Here is a 14,223-nt window from a genome sequence, read left to right on the forward strand (position 1 = left end):
GTTCGATTCCCATCAAGAGCACATGCCTGGGTTGCAGGCTCGGCCCCCAGTAGGGGGCGTGCAGGAGGCAGCTGATCAGTGATTCTCTCAGCATTGATGTTTCTATCTCGTGCTGTTGCTTCCTCTCTGAAACCAATAAAAAATATATATTTTTAAAAGCCTCCATTTTAGTATAACACTTTACAGTCATGGCTGCCTAATCTCTTCACTCTTACAGTTTCGGCTCCTGGAAAGCCTTCCCAAAACGTGCTCCTTAACCATCTCTCCCTATTTAGGCCACTGTAGAACCTGCATCGGTCTAATCCTCCCCCATGTTTAAGTGGTTGAGAGTTTGATTTCCTGTCAGACTTTCCCAGTTCAAATTCCAGCTCTTCCACTTAGTAATGTGTGCCCTGGGTAAAATTTACTCAACCCCTTCTATTTCCCTTTCCTCATTTGTAAAATGGAAATAATGCCAACTTCATGGGGTGCTTGTGAGAATTAGTAAGGTGACATAGGTAAAATGCTTGAACTCAGTCCTTGGCATACACTTAAGCACTTGGTATTGGCTCTTATCTACTATATGAACTAACTACAATTAACTGACGATTGTAATATTGCTTTCCTGTTTCTCGGCTTTATTGCTCTATTTTATTTGATATTGAAGGATGAAAGATAAATGCTTACCATCACCTAGAATTGGGTTTTGGCCTTTAACAGAATCTGGGGCTTAGCTATGTTATTAGCTTTGGAAGCTGGCCTATAAATTGCTGCTCTAATTTATATTTTTCATTAAAAGCTCAGCTTGCCTCTTCTATAGTCGTCTTCTCTGGCCCTGAAACCCTAGTGTTTAGCTATAAAATTTTTTTTTTAAATGAAGGGGTCATAATTCTCTCCACTCCCTGTTGATTAATGGGATTAATGATAAGAAGGTACACAATATATTCTTACCTTTAACAAAATAAAAGCAAAGGCCTGGCTTTATTTCTCACCTTTGAAATACAAATCAGGGGGATATTATAATGAGGGGTAGTATATTTGCATGCGTAGAACTTTACAAAAAAATTGGTTTGGGTGTCAGGAAATCTGGATCCTAGAGCCTTCAACAAGATGCTGTGACCCCTAATTAACCCTATGCACATTTGTTTTGTGCCTTGCAGGGTTGAGTAAAGCTCCTAGCATCAGACCTGACACCCAGAACCGTCCCCAAAATGATAGGTATTATATAGTAGCTCTCTAAAAATGTAGCCCATTAGGATAACGAAAATGGGTTAAGTGCAGCCCTGAGAAGGAGCAACCACATCTTTGTACTTCCCATCGAGAGAAAGGCATAGAAAAAGAGTGGCGTGCGGCAAAGACTACACCTCCCGCCGAGCTTTGCGGCGTGACCAGTTCGCCTTACCCAGTGTCGCTCCCTTCACGTCTTTCCGGCCGAGGTCCCGGATGTAGATGGGTACACTCTGCTCAGTAGGCGTGGCCTTAAGAGGGCTCCGAGACCTGGGACTCTCTCATTGGTTGTGCATTGGACGCGTGGGGAGGGTGGGCGTTGGCCTAGGCGCGCGGCATTCAGGCGACAGCCAATTAGAAACCTGTCTGGACTTTGGCGGGAGGCCGGAAAGCTACGGCTGTGCACATTTGGCGCGAATGTGTCTGGACTTCGCTGCCGCCGGTTTGTTCAGGAGCTTGTGAAGAATCCCTGGAGCCTTGTGCGAGAGAGGAGAGAAGGATCCGGCATTGAGGTGACGCATCCCTGCGGGGTGGAGAGGAGAGGATTGCTCCGGGAGGCCTGGGGGCAGGGAACTAGGGGTGTTGAGTGACAAGGCCCGAGGGTGCAGGGAGCGGAGCGGAGCCCAGATCGCGGGAGATAGGTCGGGGATAGGCGCTGTCCGAGCAGTCTGGCAGTTGTGCGTAGATGAGGTAGGAGGGAGATGTGCCGGGTGGAGACTGGGTGCTGAGTGGGGTCTGGGGGTGGGGTAGGGCGAGACTGTAAGTCTGGAAGGTGGTGGGCTGGGGTGAGGGGATTAGAAGTGCGATCGAGATCAATCAGGATAAACCTCTTGCATCGCTCCACCGGGTAAGCACTGGGAGCCAGAGTGCCCGGTTCGCTGTGACTTCGGGCCTCTGTGCTCTCAGTTTTCTCGTCTTCAGGGTCATTTTAATAATAGTACCTACCCCTAAGGTAGTTATATTTGTGAAACTTTGATGAGGCGATACCCAAACTGTTCTTAACAGCTTCGTACACATAGTTGGTGGACAAGTTTTTGCTATTATTGCATAGATTTGGATGGGAAGCAGAACTGGATGCTCAAATATTGTTATCATTTACGTATGAAATAAGGGCTGGCCATCGGTATGAATTCCATGTGAGGTATTTTCCCTTCAGTTTTACATGTTGACTGGCTTCCTTTCCTGTTCTCTTTTCCGGGCCCAGTGTGTTGCCATCATGCCTCAAACCCGATCCCAGTCACAGGCTACCATCGGCTTTCCAAAAAAGAAGCCGGCTCGGACATTGGACAAAGCTAAAGACTCGAGTGACACCAAAGTAGAGCTGACCAAGGTCCAGGCCGTACCCCTTACTCCGTGTGCAAAAGGTCTGCCTCTCAGCCCCAGGAAACGTCTGGGTAAGCGACCCTCTGTGCGCCCTCTGTGGCCTCTCCTGACTCAGTAATAAGAATGCCTCGTCCTTTGAAGCAGGGAAGTTCTGTGAAGACCACTCGTTTACTTTGGGGTTTTTTTCAGGACGGTTGCTACGTTCTCACTGAATTTCAGAGTTAAGATCACTTTCCGAAGTATTTAATAGGCCTGATCGTCAGTGTCTTCATTGAATGTAGTTCTGTCGGTATTTTAAATGACCTTGCATGTATAGTCCATGGACCCAGACAGTGGTGGGGTGAGGGCTTGTGGGGTGGGGTGGGGGGGTGGGGTGGGGGCAGGGTGGGGGGAAAATTGGGGACATCTGTAATACTGTCAACAATAAAAGAAATAAACTTTTTAAAAAAGTGACCCTGCCGTTAACTGTACTGCATAGTATTTTTGAAACTTGCCTTAATGGTGGTGAAATTAAGACACACGGGTGATGCTTTTGTTTTAGAAAGGTAGTTGGTAATCCTTTCTTGTTTTAGAGAGTTTGTTTTTAATGAGGGGTGATTGGATAGTAGTATCTGGAGACATTTTTGGTTGTTGAAACTGGGGTGTGCTACTGGCATAATGAATAAAGACCAGGGATGCTGCTAAATATTCTACAGTGAACAGGGGACACACCCAAGGATTATTTGGCCTTATATATTAGTGGTGCTGAAGTTGAGAAACCCTGTTTTAGAACCATCCCACTAAAACCCATTTGGTTTCTACCCTACAATAGTAAGACTCAGTGTCGCCATCTGGTGGCCAGTATTTGCTTCTAAAATGAGAGGCGTTTTATTTTGGTGGCTTTGGCTGAGGTAGAAGTTCACCTCTTTCTGGGGGAGGCAGGGATCTTTGCAAGTCCTTTACTAATCACTGCCACGAATGACCATGCTTTGATTTTAATGTGTTTCAGGTGATGACAACCAATGCAATACTCCCCGTATATCACCCTGTTCTCCACCAAAGCTGGGCAAGAAAGAGAATGGTCCCCCTCACTCACACACACCTAGGGGACGCAAACTGGTATTTGACAATCAGCTGACAGTTAAGTCTCCAGGCAAAAGAAGACAAGCCAGAGTTCACCAAAACAAAATATGTTCCTCTGTTCGCAAAGGTCAAGACATCACAACACATTCTGAGCAGAGACGTCCACCGGAGAAGGAATCTGCGTGTCTGAAGCTGTTTAAGCAAGAAGGTTCGTTCTTTCACAGCAGCTATTCGTGCAGCCTTTAAACAAGGCTGGGAAACCCAGATGAAACCCATCGGGTCTTCTCCGTCGCCTCTGTTGTATCTAATTGTCCTTTCATGTCTGGCACAGGCACTTGCTACCAGCAAGCAAAGCTGGTCCTGAATACAGCTGTCCCCGATCGGCTGCCTGCCAGGGAAAAGGAGATGGATGTCATCAGGAATTTCCTGAGGGAGCACATCTGTGGGAAAAAAGCTGGAAGTCTTTATCTTTCTGGTGCTCCTGGAACTGGAAAAACTGCCTGCTTAAGCCGAATTCTGCAAGACCTCAAGGTACTTTGAGAGTCTGAATTATGATGCTCTTGCTAAAATGGCACTTAGTTATGAAAGGTTAAGAAAAAGTAGAAGTCTTACGTGAAATTTTCCCAAAAAAATGACATTTTCAGTTTCATTGTCTAAATCTTTCCAAATGAAAGCAGAGCTTATTCTTTCGTACGCTGTTAACGCCTCAGACACGTCAGGTTCCATCAAGTCTTTATCCAAGGCTAAAATTACTCCTATGTTTGCATTTTTCTAGAAGGAGCTGAAAGGTTTTAAAACTATCATGCTGAATTGCATGTCCTTGAGGAGGGCCCAGGCTGTATTCCCAGCTATTGCTCAGGAAATTTGTCAGGAAGGAGTATCCAGGCCAGCTGGGAAGGACATGATGAAGAAACTGGAAAACCATTTTACTGCAGAGAAGGGCCCCATGGTGTAAGTATTGCTCTGCTGCGTGTTGCTCTCTAAATCTGCAAGGTCTCACCCACAAACTCACATGCTAATCTCTTGAATTGAATTTATCGGTTTGTTCATAAAAAGATATCCTATATAATAAAAGCCTAATATGCTAAGTATCCAACCGTTTGTTCGACCAGTCACTATGACACGCTCTGACTGGTAGGTTAGCTTGCTGCTGGGATCCGGCCAATAAGGACTGGGTGAGACGAGCCGGACATGCCCTAGAGCCCTCCCTGGCCCCGATCATGCACCTGTGGGGTCCCTTGGCCTGGCCTACACCCTCTTGCAATCTGGGACCCCTCGGGGGATGTCGGAGAGCCAGTTTCGACCCAATCCGCACAGGCCCGGCCAAGGGACCCCACCTGTGTACCGGGCCTCTAGTTGCCCTATATTTGCTCTATGAATGGTAGTTACATAAGCTTAAAGGGAAAGAAGAAAGGAAAATGACACCTAATTTTAAATTGGAAAAATGTTTTTAAACTAAGTGCTTGAAAAACCTATAATGGTACATTTTCATGATGGTGGAGGTGGGATCATTTGTAACAGTGACTGGAGACAGGACAAATTATGATCTTCAAACTGATCTCTGCTGTAGGAATGTGACCTAGAGCCAGCCCAGACCAAACAGATTGGCGAGTTAGGAAAGTGGACACGGGTACTAATTGTTTCTCTTTCTGTGTAGTGTGTTGGTGTTGGACGAGATGGATCAGCTGGACAGCAAAGGCCAGGATGTGTTGTACACACTGTTTGAATGGCCGTGGCTAAGCAATTCTCGATTGGTGCTGATTGGTTAGTGCTCAGTTGTTACTGTTACATGGTGATTCTTAAGAATTCTTTTTTAATCTCTTTAGTTTATTTATCACCTATTATTTTATTTTAAACCAGCTTTCTTATCAAAATAAGAACATTACTCTAAAATAATAGTAATTTTCATCTAAGGAAAGTCAGTTTTGTTAAGTCTGAATAGAAATGACATAATACTACATTTCAGAGACGTGCAGTGTTGATTTTTGGAGTATCTGATTCTGCTTATCGGTGAACAATCCTAACTTGAAAAGTGCATTCTGTGCTGACTATATACATCTTACCTAATGAGTATTGGGTGGGGACAAGGGGGCAGCAAGTGGGAAGCAACAATTGGAACGCTGGATTATAACTAGAAATTTTATTCAGCTTTCAGATGGCTTATTTTTCCTTGTAGGATGATTTGATGGTTAGTGTTATTTATCTCCTCCACAGGCATTGCTAATACCTTGGATCTCACAGACAGAATTCTGCCAAGGCTTCAAGCTAGAGAAAAATGTAGGCCACGGCTTTTGAACTTCCCACCTTATACCAGAAGTCAGATAGCCACTATCTTGCAGGATCGACTTAATCAGGTGAGTGACAACCATTGTACCAAACTGTGTGTTCCTTGGATCACCTGTGTTGGAAAAATCTAACAATAGCTCTAAAATATTTTGTTTGGATGGCATTACTAACCATGGAGTTCCTATGGGCCGTAGGGAGAACATTTTTATAAGAATTTCACCCATGGCTCCATTTATTGGGTGCCTCAGTGTTGAAATAAAAATAAGAGAGGAATCCCTCAAATACTTCTCTTTCAAATATGTTCTCTTTGGAAAATGACCAAATAGGTTTTATTTTAGTTTTGCTAATTTAAGGTCTGATTGCTTTCTTTTTTCCATTTATGAACATACTAGTGGCCCAGTGCATGAAATTCATGCACATTAAAAGGGAATTAATTAGAGGAAATATTTTAATATTGCTATTTGCCCTTTCTCTATAATAGAAGTGTCAGAGAGGAAAGAAAATTAGTAAAATGTATATGAAAATCTTCCTCCTGTCAGAGTCTGGGGTGTGCCGTGGGACCCAGAGTCAAGTCCCCGCCCACCCGCGCACGCCTTGAAATTGCGCAAGACCCAGACCCGGCCAGTCCCACCCCTGTCAAGACCCACCAGGTGGGGGGTGCACCCTCAGGTCCCCTGGCCCAGGGTGAAGGGCACGGCCAGAGGTCCCCTCAGCCTGGCACCGGGGCGTGGGGCACACAGCCTGAGGTCCCCCAGCCCGGGGCGGGGGGCGTGCCTTGAGATCCCCCGTCAAGCCTCAGGTCCCCCGGCCCGGCACCATGCAGCCTCAGGTCCCTGCTGATCGCTTGTTACGGGAACCCCATCTCCGCTGTGGGTGCAGCCATCTTGTGATGGTGTGAGGGTTAATTTGCATATTACCTCTTTATTATATAGGATATACCAGTCTTATAAGTAAATCTCCATTTACTTTTTAAAATATATATATATTTTATTGATTTTTTTACAGAGAGGAAGGGAGAGGGATAGAGAGTTAGAAACATCGATCAGCTGCCTCCTGCACGCCCCCTACTGGGAATGTGCCCACAACCAAGGTGCATGCCCTTGACCGGAATCGAACCTGGGACCCTCATTCTGCAGGCCGATGCTCTATCCACTGAGCCAAACCAGCCAGGGCAAATCTCCATTTACTTTAAAGCAGAAAAGGCATCTCTTAGACCCTACAGGGTGGCCAATCAAACATAGACTTAAATGTGAAAATATTTATGCCTGGGATCTAACTTACAAAGCGGGGGACTCTCGTAGTTCAGACTGTCACCGTCCGTGTTTTGTCCGAAGGTGTCCAGAGATCAGGTCCTGGACAGTGCCGCAATTCAGTTCTGTGCCCGGAAGGTCTCTGCTGTTTCGGGAGACGTTCGCAAAGCACTAGATGTTTGCAGGTGAGTTATGGCTCTGGTGGCGGCTTTTATTAAAAAAAAGAAATGCTGTTTAATCGTCTCGTGTAACTCAAGTGAATGTGGTTTAAGAGGCTCCGTTCTGCCACTTTTTTATGCTCAGAAAAGGGGACTTGTGTCTCAGTGGGGAGTTCTGCATTTCTACCGTGTTAATGTCTGAAACATTATCAGTCCATTACCTACCGAGGGAGGAACAAATGAGATGTTGCTGGCACTCCCTGTGGTGATTATAGATTGGTTAATTACACTTGTATTAAAAAAGACTCCAGTTTACTTTTCCATTAGCTGGTCTCAAGCAGGTTTATTTATGGACCTGAACCATCTTTGCCTTTAGACATTTTTTTTCCTTCCTTTGCTTTTTTTGTGAGCACCCCTTCCTTCAGTCAGGGGTCCCCACAGTTGTACTCCAGACCTCTCTCCCTTCCCATCCCCCTGTCCCTCCTGCTGGGGAAAGCCTCTGTGCTGACTGATGAAATTTCTTCCTTCCCAGTAGGGGCACTGGGTCCATTAAAATGATACTTGCTGTGCTGGCCCGCTGGTCCTACCTCCCTCTACTGCCATACAGAAGATCCAGGTCTGGCTTATGGCTTCCTGTGGGCAAAGCAGTTTGGAGAGAGCAGTGGGAGAGGAAGCTCTTCCTACTGCTAGATGGCATGATCCTAGCTGGATCTGGAAGTTTCCCCTAGTCAGCAAACTGCTTGGGTGAAAACCAGCTCTGAGCAATAGTCCTGTCGGCTGGTGTGGTTTAGCCTACACATATGGCAGTGTCTAAAACAGAGGACTCCCCTTTCAGGTCTGGTGTGGATGGCTGGTACTGGCTGTCTTTAGTCCACTGCCCACACTCTGTGTTCTCTCTCCTATCCGTGACATTTCTCCTCATCGAAGATGTTATCATTGGCTCAACGTATGATGGCCTACTTGGCATCTATAAGAGGAAACGGTAGTGTTGAAGTTCTCGAATTGCCTGGTCTATGAATTATTTCAGGACAACTAAGTCTCCTTTAGCTGAGACATAGCCTAGTTTTGTTTGGGGGCTTTAAGATTATAAAACGTGTTTGGTTTTTTTTTGTTAATATGTCTGTTTTCGAGCTGAGTGGTTTGGTGTGGTGTTTGGTTTGGCTCAGCCTAAATTAATCTTAGAAATATTTTTTTATAGGAGAGCTATTGAAATTGTAGAGTCGGATGTCAAAAGCCAGACTATCCTCAAACCACTGTCTGAATGTAAGTAGTTTATCTCCTTCCCATCTTCCTTTGTAATAGAAGCTTAACTTTTTTTTTTTTTTTTTTGAAGCTTGCTTAACTTTTCTGAGGAAAGAGCTAGAAAGGTGTAATGAGCATGGTTAAATCTACACCCATTTTTGTGTGTGTGTCTGTGTGTCAGCTTTATTTCAGTCTTGCCTGCAGAACTAAATTTTGTGCATTACTGGAAATGAGTTACTCACAGTGTTACATAAATGGTTGGGACAGAGTAAATTTTCTTTTCAAGCTCTAAGAGTGGGAACTGTAGACAGTAAGGCTGGGTCAGCTTCTCTTCTGGGAGCTTAAGTTGTGTGCAGTTTAGGTCTCCGCGTAGGTAAAAGCAGAGCCTGGTAAATAAGAGTCAGACAGTGAAGGAATTGAGTTCAACTTGGGATATCTCAAGCCTTTAAACAAGTCTAGGAGGGTGGAGGTATAAAGATGATATTGCTGCAGTAAACAGCAAGCTATTACAAAAATGGAAAAATTAATTTTCCTTTTCCTTAGCGGTGGCAGATATAAAATAGCCGTGAACTACATACCTTGGCAGTGTTTATTATCCAGGGTTAATCTTTAGAAGCCCAACACCCTGATTTGATTGTTTCTCCATTCCTGCACTGGTTGAAAGTTATTAAAATTGTTTCTAGCACTGTAGTGCCACAGAGAACACTTTCTATTTTTCATCACCTTGTTGAAAGAAAATTAATAAAAATACTTCAAAAGTAGCCAAACTTAGTGCTTAGGATTATCTCCTTTTTCTTTCTTCTCACTACCAAATGTGTCAGTGACCCCCTGCCGGCACACACAGAGCTAAAATAGGTTATAAGTTCCTGGTGTAAATTGTTAGACTAATCTAATTCCTTGACCTCTGGTATATGTGATTAGCTCTTAATGGCTCTAGAAAGCTATAAGGAGACTGACTTCAGCTATATACAGGGTGCGGCAAAAATAGGTTTACAGTTGTTCATATGGAAAAATAATACAGCCCTAGCCAAGTGGCTTGGTTGGAGCATTGTTCCAATATGTCAACGTTGCGGGTTTGATCCCTGGTCAGGGCACATACAAGAAGCAACCAGTACCTGGCTGGTGTAGCTCAGTGGTTGAGTGCTGACCCATGAAGTAGGAGGTCCCAGTTCGATTCCTGGTCAGGGCACATGCCTAGGTTGCAGTCTCGATCCCCAGTAGGGGGCATGCAGGAGGCAGTCGATCAATGTTTTTCTCTCATCATTGATATTTCTATTTCTCTCCCTCTTCTTTCTTCTCTGAAACCAACAAAAACATATTTAAAAAAGAAAAGAATCAACAAATGAATGCATAAATAAGTGAAACAACAAATTGATGTTTTTCTCTGTCTCCTTTTTCCTCTCCTCCCTTTTTCTCTCTCTAAAAATCAATAAAAAAAGATAAAATAACACAATAATGAATACAAAAATAATACAAGAATAAACGCTGTTTTGGGTACTCACAACTGTAAACTTACTTTAGCCTCACCATGTATAAGAAGATGCTTTCTAATAAGTAGCACTGACTGAGCTTTTTTTTTTTTTTTTTTTTAATATAGTTCTTTTATTGATTTCAGAGAGGAAGGGAGAAGGAGAGAGAGAGAAACATCAATGATGAGAGAAAATCATTGATTGGCTGCCTCCAGCACATACCCCACTGGGGATTGAGCCTGCAACCCAGGCACATGCCCCTGGCCGGAATCGAACCCGGGATCCCCCAGTCCACAGGCTAACGCTCTATCCACTGAGCCAAACCAGCTAGGGCTGACTGAGCTTTTTTGACACATCGTGGGTTCCCCAGCATTGAAGATACTCAAACAAAAGCTGGATAGATGACCGCTTGTTGGGGTTGTTTTAGAGTGGGCTCAGCCATGGGGTCAAGGAGCAAAACGAGGCCTCTGAATTCTTTCAGCCTTACGATTCTGCTACTTGATCAGTGAGCTCCGGTTTCTCCGCTACTGTTTGCCCTCTGCAACATCCCGTTGGTTGCAATAAAATAGAAGCAAATGGTTGTGGGACAACGGCGCACGATCTCAGGAAGTAACTTTAGGCAAAGGTTGTTACCGAGCAAATCCCTCCTGTCTTGCAATTCATGCATCTCCAAACAATGAGGCCACAGTCCCATGCAGCTTGTTGGCCGTTTCCCAACCTCCGGCCTCTGAGATGGTGCTATCTGCTGAGATATCCAATGACTTTTTCTCAAGTGGAGAGATCAGCTTGGGCAAGTGAACCACACCTCAAAGGTCATTTGTGGAGGCTCTCTCGAAGACGTACATAGACTTGACTGTCCTGCCCACATCTAGCCACTTGTTTGATTCAACATATTAGGTAATTCTCCCAGCTTTTTTCTTCCTTAATAACTGGGCATAGCCATCTTTGCCTCAAGGTTCTGTTCGTCTTCACCTTTGAGATCTTAGGAACCCCCAAGGCAGGATACAGTAGTTCTTTGTCTGGTCCTTATTCTTTTATGAGGTGGGTTTTGTCTCTCTGAGAATAAGTTGTGTTCTACAGGGCAAAAGAGCTCACCATTCTGCCCAGGAAAAGGATAAGCCTCCTTTGAAGTCCCCCGCGCTATCCTGGTCTCTTTGTGAGGACAGCGTTGTCTCATTCTTTAGTTTCTAGTTACAGAGCTGGAACCTCTGCTTTGCCCCTCCATGACTGCACTTGAATTTTCTTCAGCTAAAACTTAGCATCATCTGTCGTAATGCACTCCATTTTAAAAATCTAATTACGCTCGATGTATTTATTTATAGGTAAGTCATCCTCTGAGTCACTGGTTCCAAAGCGGGTTGGCCTTAGTCACATATCCCAAGTCATTTCAGAAGTTGATGGAGACCGGATGACGTCGATCCAAGAAGGAGCACAAGATTCCTTCCCTCTCCAGCAGAAGATCTTGGTCTGCTCTTTGCTGCTCTTGACCAGGCAGTTGAAAACCAAAGAGGTCACTCTGGGGAAGGTTAGTTGGGGATGTCGGCAGATGGAGCTGGGGGAGAGGTGAGAATCTGCTTTGCAGAGCAGATATTTTCCAAAAGGCCTATCGTGCTCCAGCTGATAGGAATTAAAAATGGATTTTTAACCGTAGGAATAAACACCGGAACCATGTAAAAGGCAGCTGACTTTATTTCCCTTGGGTTGTGGTTGAGAATTCACCATTAATCTTCTCCCCTTCCATGTCTGCCTCAACGAAATATAAAGCCCCTTTCCTGCATGACCGTAGAGGTTTTTGGCAGTATCTACAGGATGCCCGTTCAAGGATCCTGTTGAAAAGAGGGAGGATCGGGTATCGAGATAACTTTTGTTTGCAAACCCAGACTCACATTTTTTAAAAGATTATAAATAGGTTACAAGGGATAGGACTTATAAACAACACTTGTTCTCCCTTGTTTCCTCCCAGTTACACGAAGCCTACGGTAACGTCTGTCGCAAACAGCAGGTGGCAGCTGTGGACCAGTCCGAGTGTTTGTCCCTCTCGGGGCTCTTGGAGGCCAGGGGCATTCTAGAATTAAAGAAAAACAAGGAAGCCCGCCTCACAAAGGTACAGCCAACTGCTTCTTTGTGGCATTCCTTTCAGTTGTCCTGTTTTGGAGAACTTGTGTTTTGCTAGAGGAAAGAGTTTAAAATGACCGTGATTAGATAAACAGTTCGTTTCTGGTTACGTAGAGTTTAAGATCTGTGAGGATGGGACTGGGGCTGAGTGAGGTTTTTGTGGGGGGGGGGGCGGGGGGGCATTGAAAAAGCAGCGCTGAACCTGCTTGCCTCTTGTGAGAACGGTTTAACATGGCAGACCTTTCTGTACTACAAACTTTGCTTTTGTGAGTTCTCCACTGTGAAAAGCGTTTTTCTCTTCTTTCCAGGTGTCTTTGAAGATTGAAGAGAAGGAAATAGAGCATGCTCTGAAAGACAGAACTTTAATTGGAAATATCTTAGCTACTGGATTGCCTTAAGTTCCTTTAATTTTCACACTAATACCCCACCTGAAAGTATCCAGTGTTATTTAGACCGTTATAAAGTCTTCGTGTCAGTACTTTAATATATTCAGGTCTGAAAACAATCCTTTTTTTACTTGAAAGTGATCAATTTTAATTTATAGATTCAAGAATGTTTACACAGAATATAACATCCTTGGGTCTTATTATTTTGGGGGGAGTGTTATTTTTTTATGCATTAAAAATGAGGGTCTTACTATTCTTATGCATTAAAAATGACCAAGTAGACCCTTTTAAATTATATTTACTACCTTAGTAAGCTTGCAAGGATATAGATTTATGTTGTGGAATGTGCATATATTTACCTCTTTGTTCCCTCAAACATTGGTGTATTTGAAAGAACTTTGGCACTAAAATCAGAAGAATGAAAAAGGGTGATCCAGCAAAATAAGCAAGTCCTCGTGGCGATGTGGAGGACACTTCGTGATCAAAGGATTTCTTTCTTCTTGGAGCTTCCTGTGTTCACGTTGCAGATACTTCCACATTGTGACATTTTAAAGACTCACTGAGTTTCTTAGGCCCTCCCCAGGGAGTGGGGGTAGTAAGCAGAATGTAACTCTACAGATTGCGAATATATTTATTTTCAAGTTGCATTCTTTGTCTTTTGAAGCAATCACATTTCCAGAGAACTCAAGCTTTCGTAGTGGAAATTCCTCCCTAAAGTGTCCCAACGGTCTTGTTGCCCTCCGATGAAGCTGTTTGTCTCAAGACGCCTTCGTTTGGGGTTGGATTTTTATCTAACCCTCCCTTTTCTAGTCTTGTTAGATAAATTAGTTCATATGGTTACTCTAGACCAGTGGTCGGCAAACCGCGGCTCTTTGGCCCCTTGAGTGTGGCTCTTCCACAAAATACCACGCGCAGGCGCGCACATATAGTGCAATTGAAACTTCGTGGCCCATGCGCAGAAGTCGGTTTTCGGCTCTCAAAAGAAATTTCAATCGTTGTACTGTTGGTATTTGGCTCTGTTGACTAATGAGTTTGTCAACCACTGCTCTAGACTCCTCTCTTCTGGGTTTGTTTTCTGGTGACATAAAATGGCAATTTGAGATGGGAACACCAGAGGGCACCATCACAGCACTGACTGCCTTGAGAGTGCAGGCATGGGGCTGCCGTTTTGAGAAAAGGGGGAGGCTTACGTTGGATTCATTTGGGAGATGGCTGTAGTTTTATAACTCGAGCAAATCCTTGGAATGCAAACCATATGTGACATGGATGGTCTGAGAACCAGTGACCAAGTCTGTTCCCTGAGCTCTTCTGCCTCCTGCCTTTCCAACATGGACTTGAGTTTGGGAACTTGATACGTGTACAAATGATCTGTTGGCCACTGTTTCATTCATGCTGCCCACTGTATCCCTGCAATGTGATCTGGGCTACAGCAGGTGGTACCGGATAGGAGAAGGGCACGCAGAGAGCCCTCTGAAATGCACACTACCCACGGGTGTGGAGCAGAGCACAGGCTATAGACAGGAGTCTGAATGTTCTCACCCTCTTGGCGGAGAAGTCGTTCCCTCTGAGGGTAATTTGCGAGCGGAGAACACCGTTTTATACCTCGAAGCGTGGAAAGTGTCTGGGGCTACAAGGGTTAACAAGCATAATTGCAAAGATTGTCCGAAGGCTGATGGAAAGCAGAGACTGTATGGGATTGAGAACAGATGCGAGGCTTGATTTAAAT

At 44.5% G+C, this 14,223-nt stretch overlaps 1 protein-coding gene and 1 long non-coding RNA gene across 2 annotated transcripts; one reads left to right on the forward strand and one right to left on the reverse strand.

The window, feature by feature from the left end:
• The first annotated feature begins 1,660 nt into the window (after window positions 1-1,660).
• On the forward strand, window positions 1,661-12,599 carry CDC6 (cell division cycle 6). The gene is made up of 12 exons (XM_008144848.3): window positions 1,661-1,718; window positions 2,411-2,600; window positions 3,518-3,799; window positions 3,923-4,122; window positions 4,367-4,542; window positions 5,249-5,355; window positions 5,806-5,945; window positions 7,212-7,312; window positions 8,484-8,548; window positions 11,319-11,521; window positions 11,960-12,100; window positions 12,420-12,599. The coding sequence occupies exons 2-12, from the start codon at window positions 2,423-2,425 to the stop codon at window positions 12,507-12,509; spliced, it is 1,683 nt and encodes a 560-aa protein (XP_008143070.2). The 5' UTR covers window positions 1,661-1,718; window positions 2,411-2,422; the 3' UTR covers window positions 12,510-12,599.
• LOC129147475 (uncharacterized) lies at window positions 3,683-7,303 on the reverse strand. Its single transcript, XR_008554831.1, has 2 exons — window positions 7,159-7,303; window positions 3,683-3,979 (listed from the first exon to the last, which is right to left on the reverse strand). It is a non-coding gene; the product is annotated as an uncharacterized LOC129147475 (long non-coding RNA).
• Window positions 12,600-14,223: the final 1,624 nt, after the last annotated feature.

The sequence above is a fragment of the Eptesicus fuscus genome, chromosome 20, assembly GCF_027574615.1.
Source record: "Eptesicus fuscus isolate TK198812 chromosome 20, DD_ASM_mEF_20220401, whole genome shotgun sequence".
Lineage (NCBI taxonomy): Eukaryota > Metazoa > Chordata > Mammalia > Chiroptera > Vespertilionidae > Eptesicus > Eptesicus fuscus.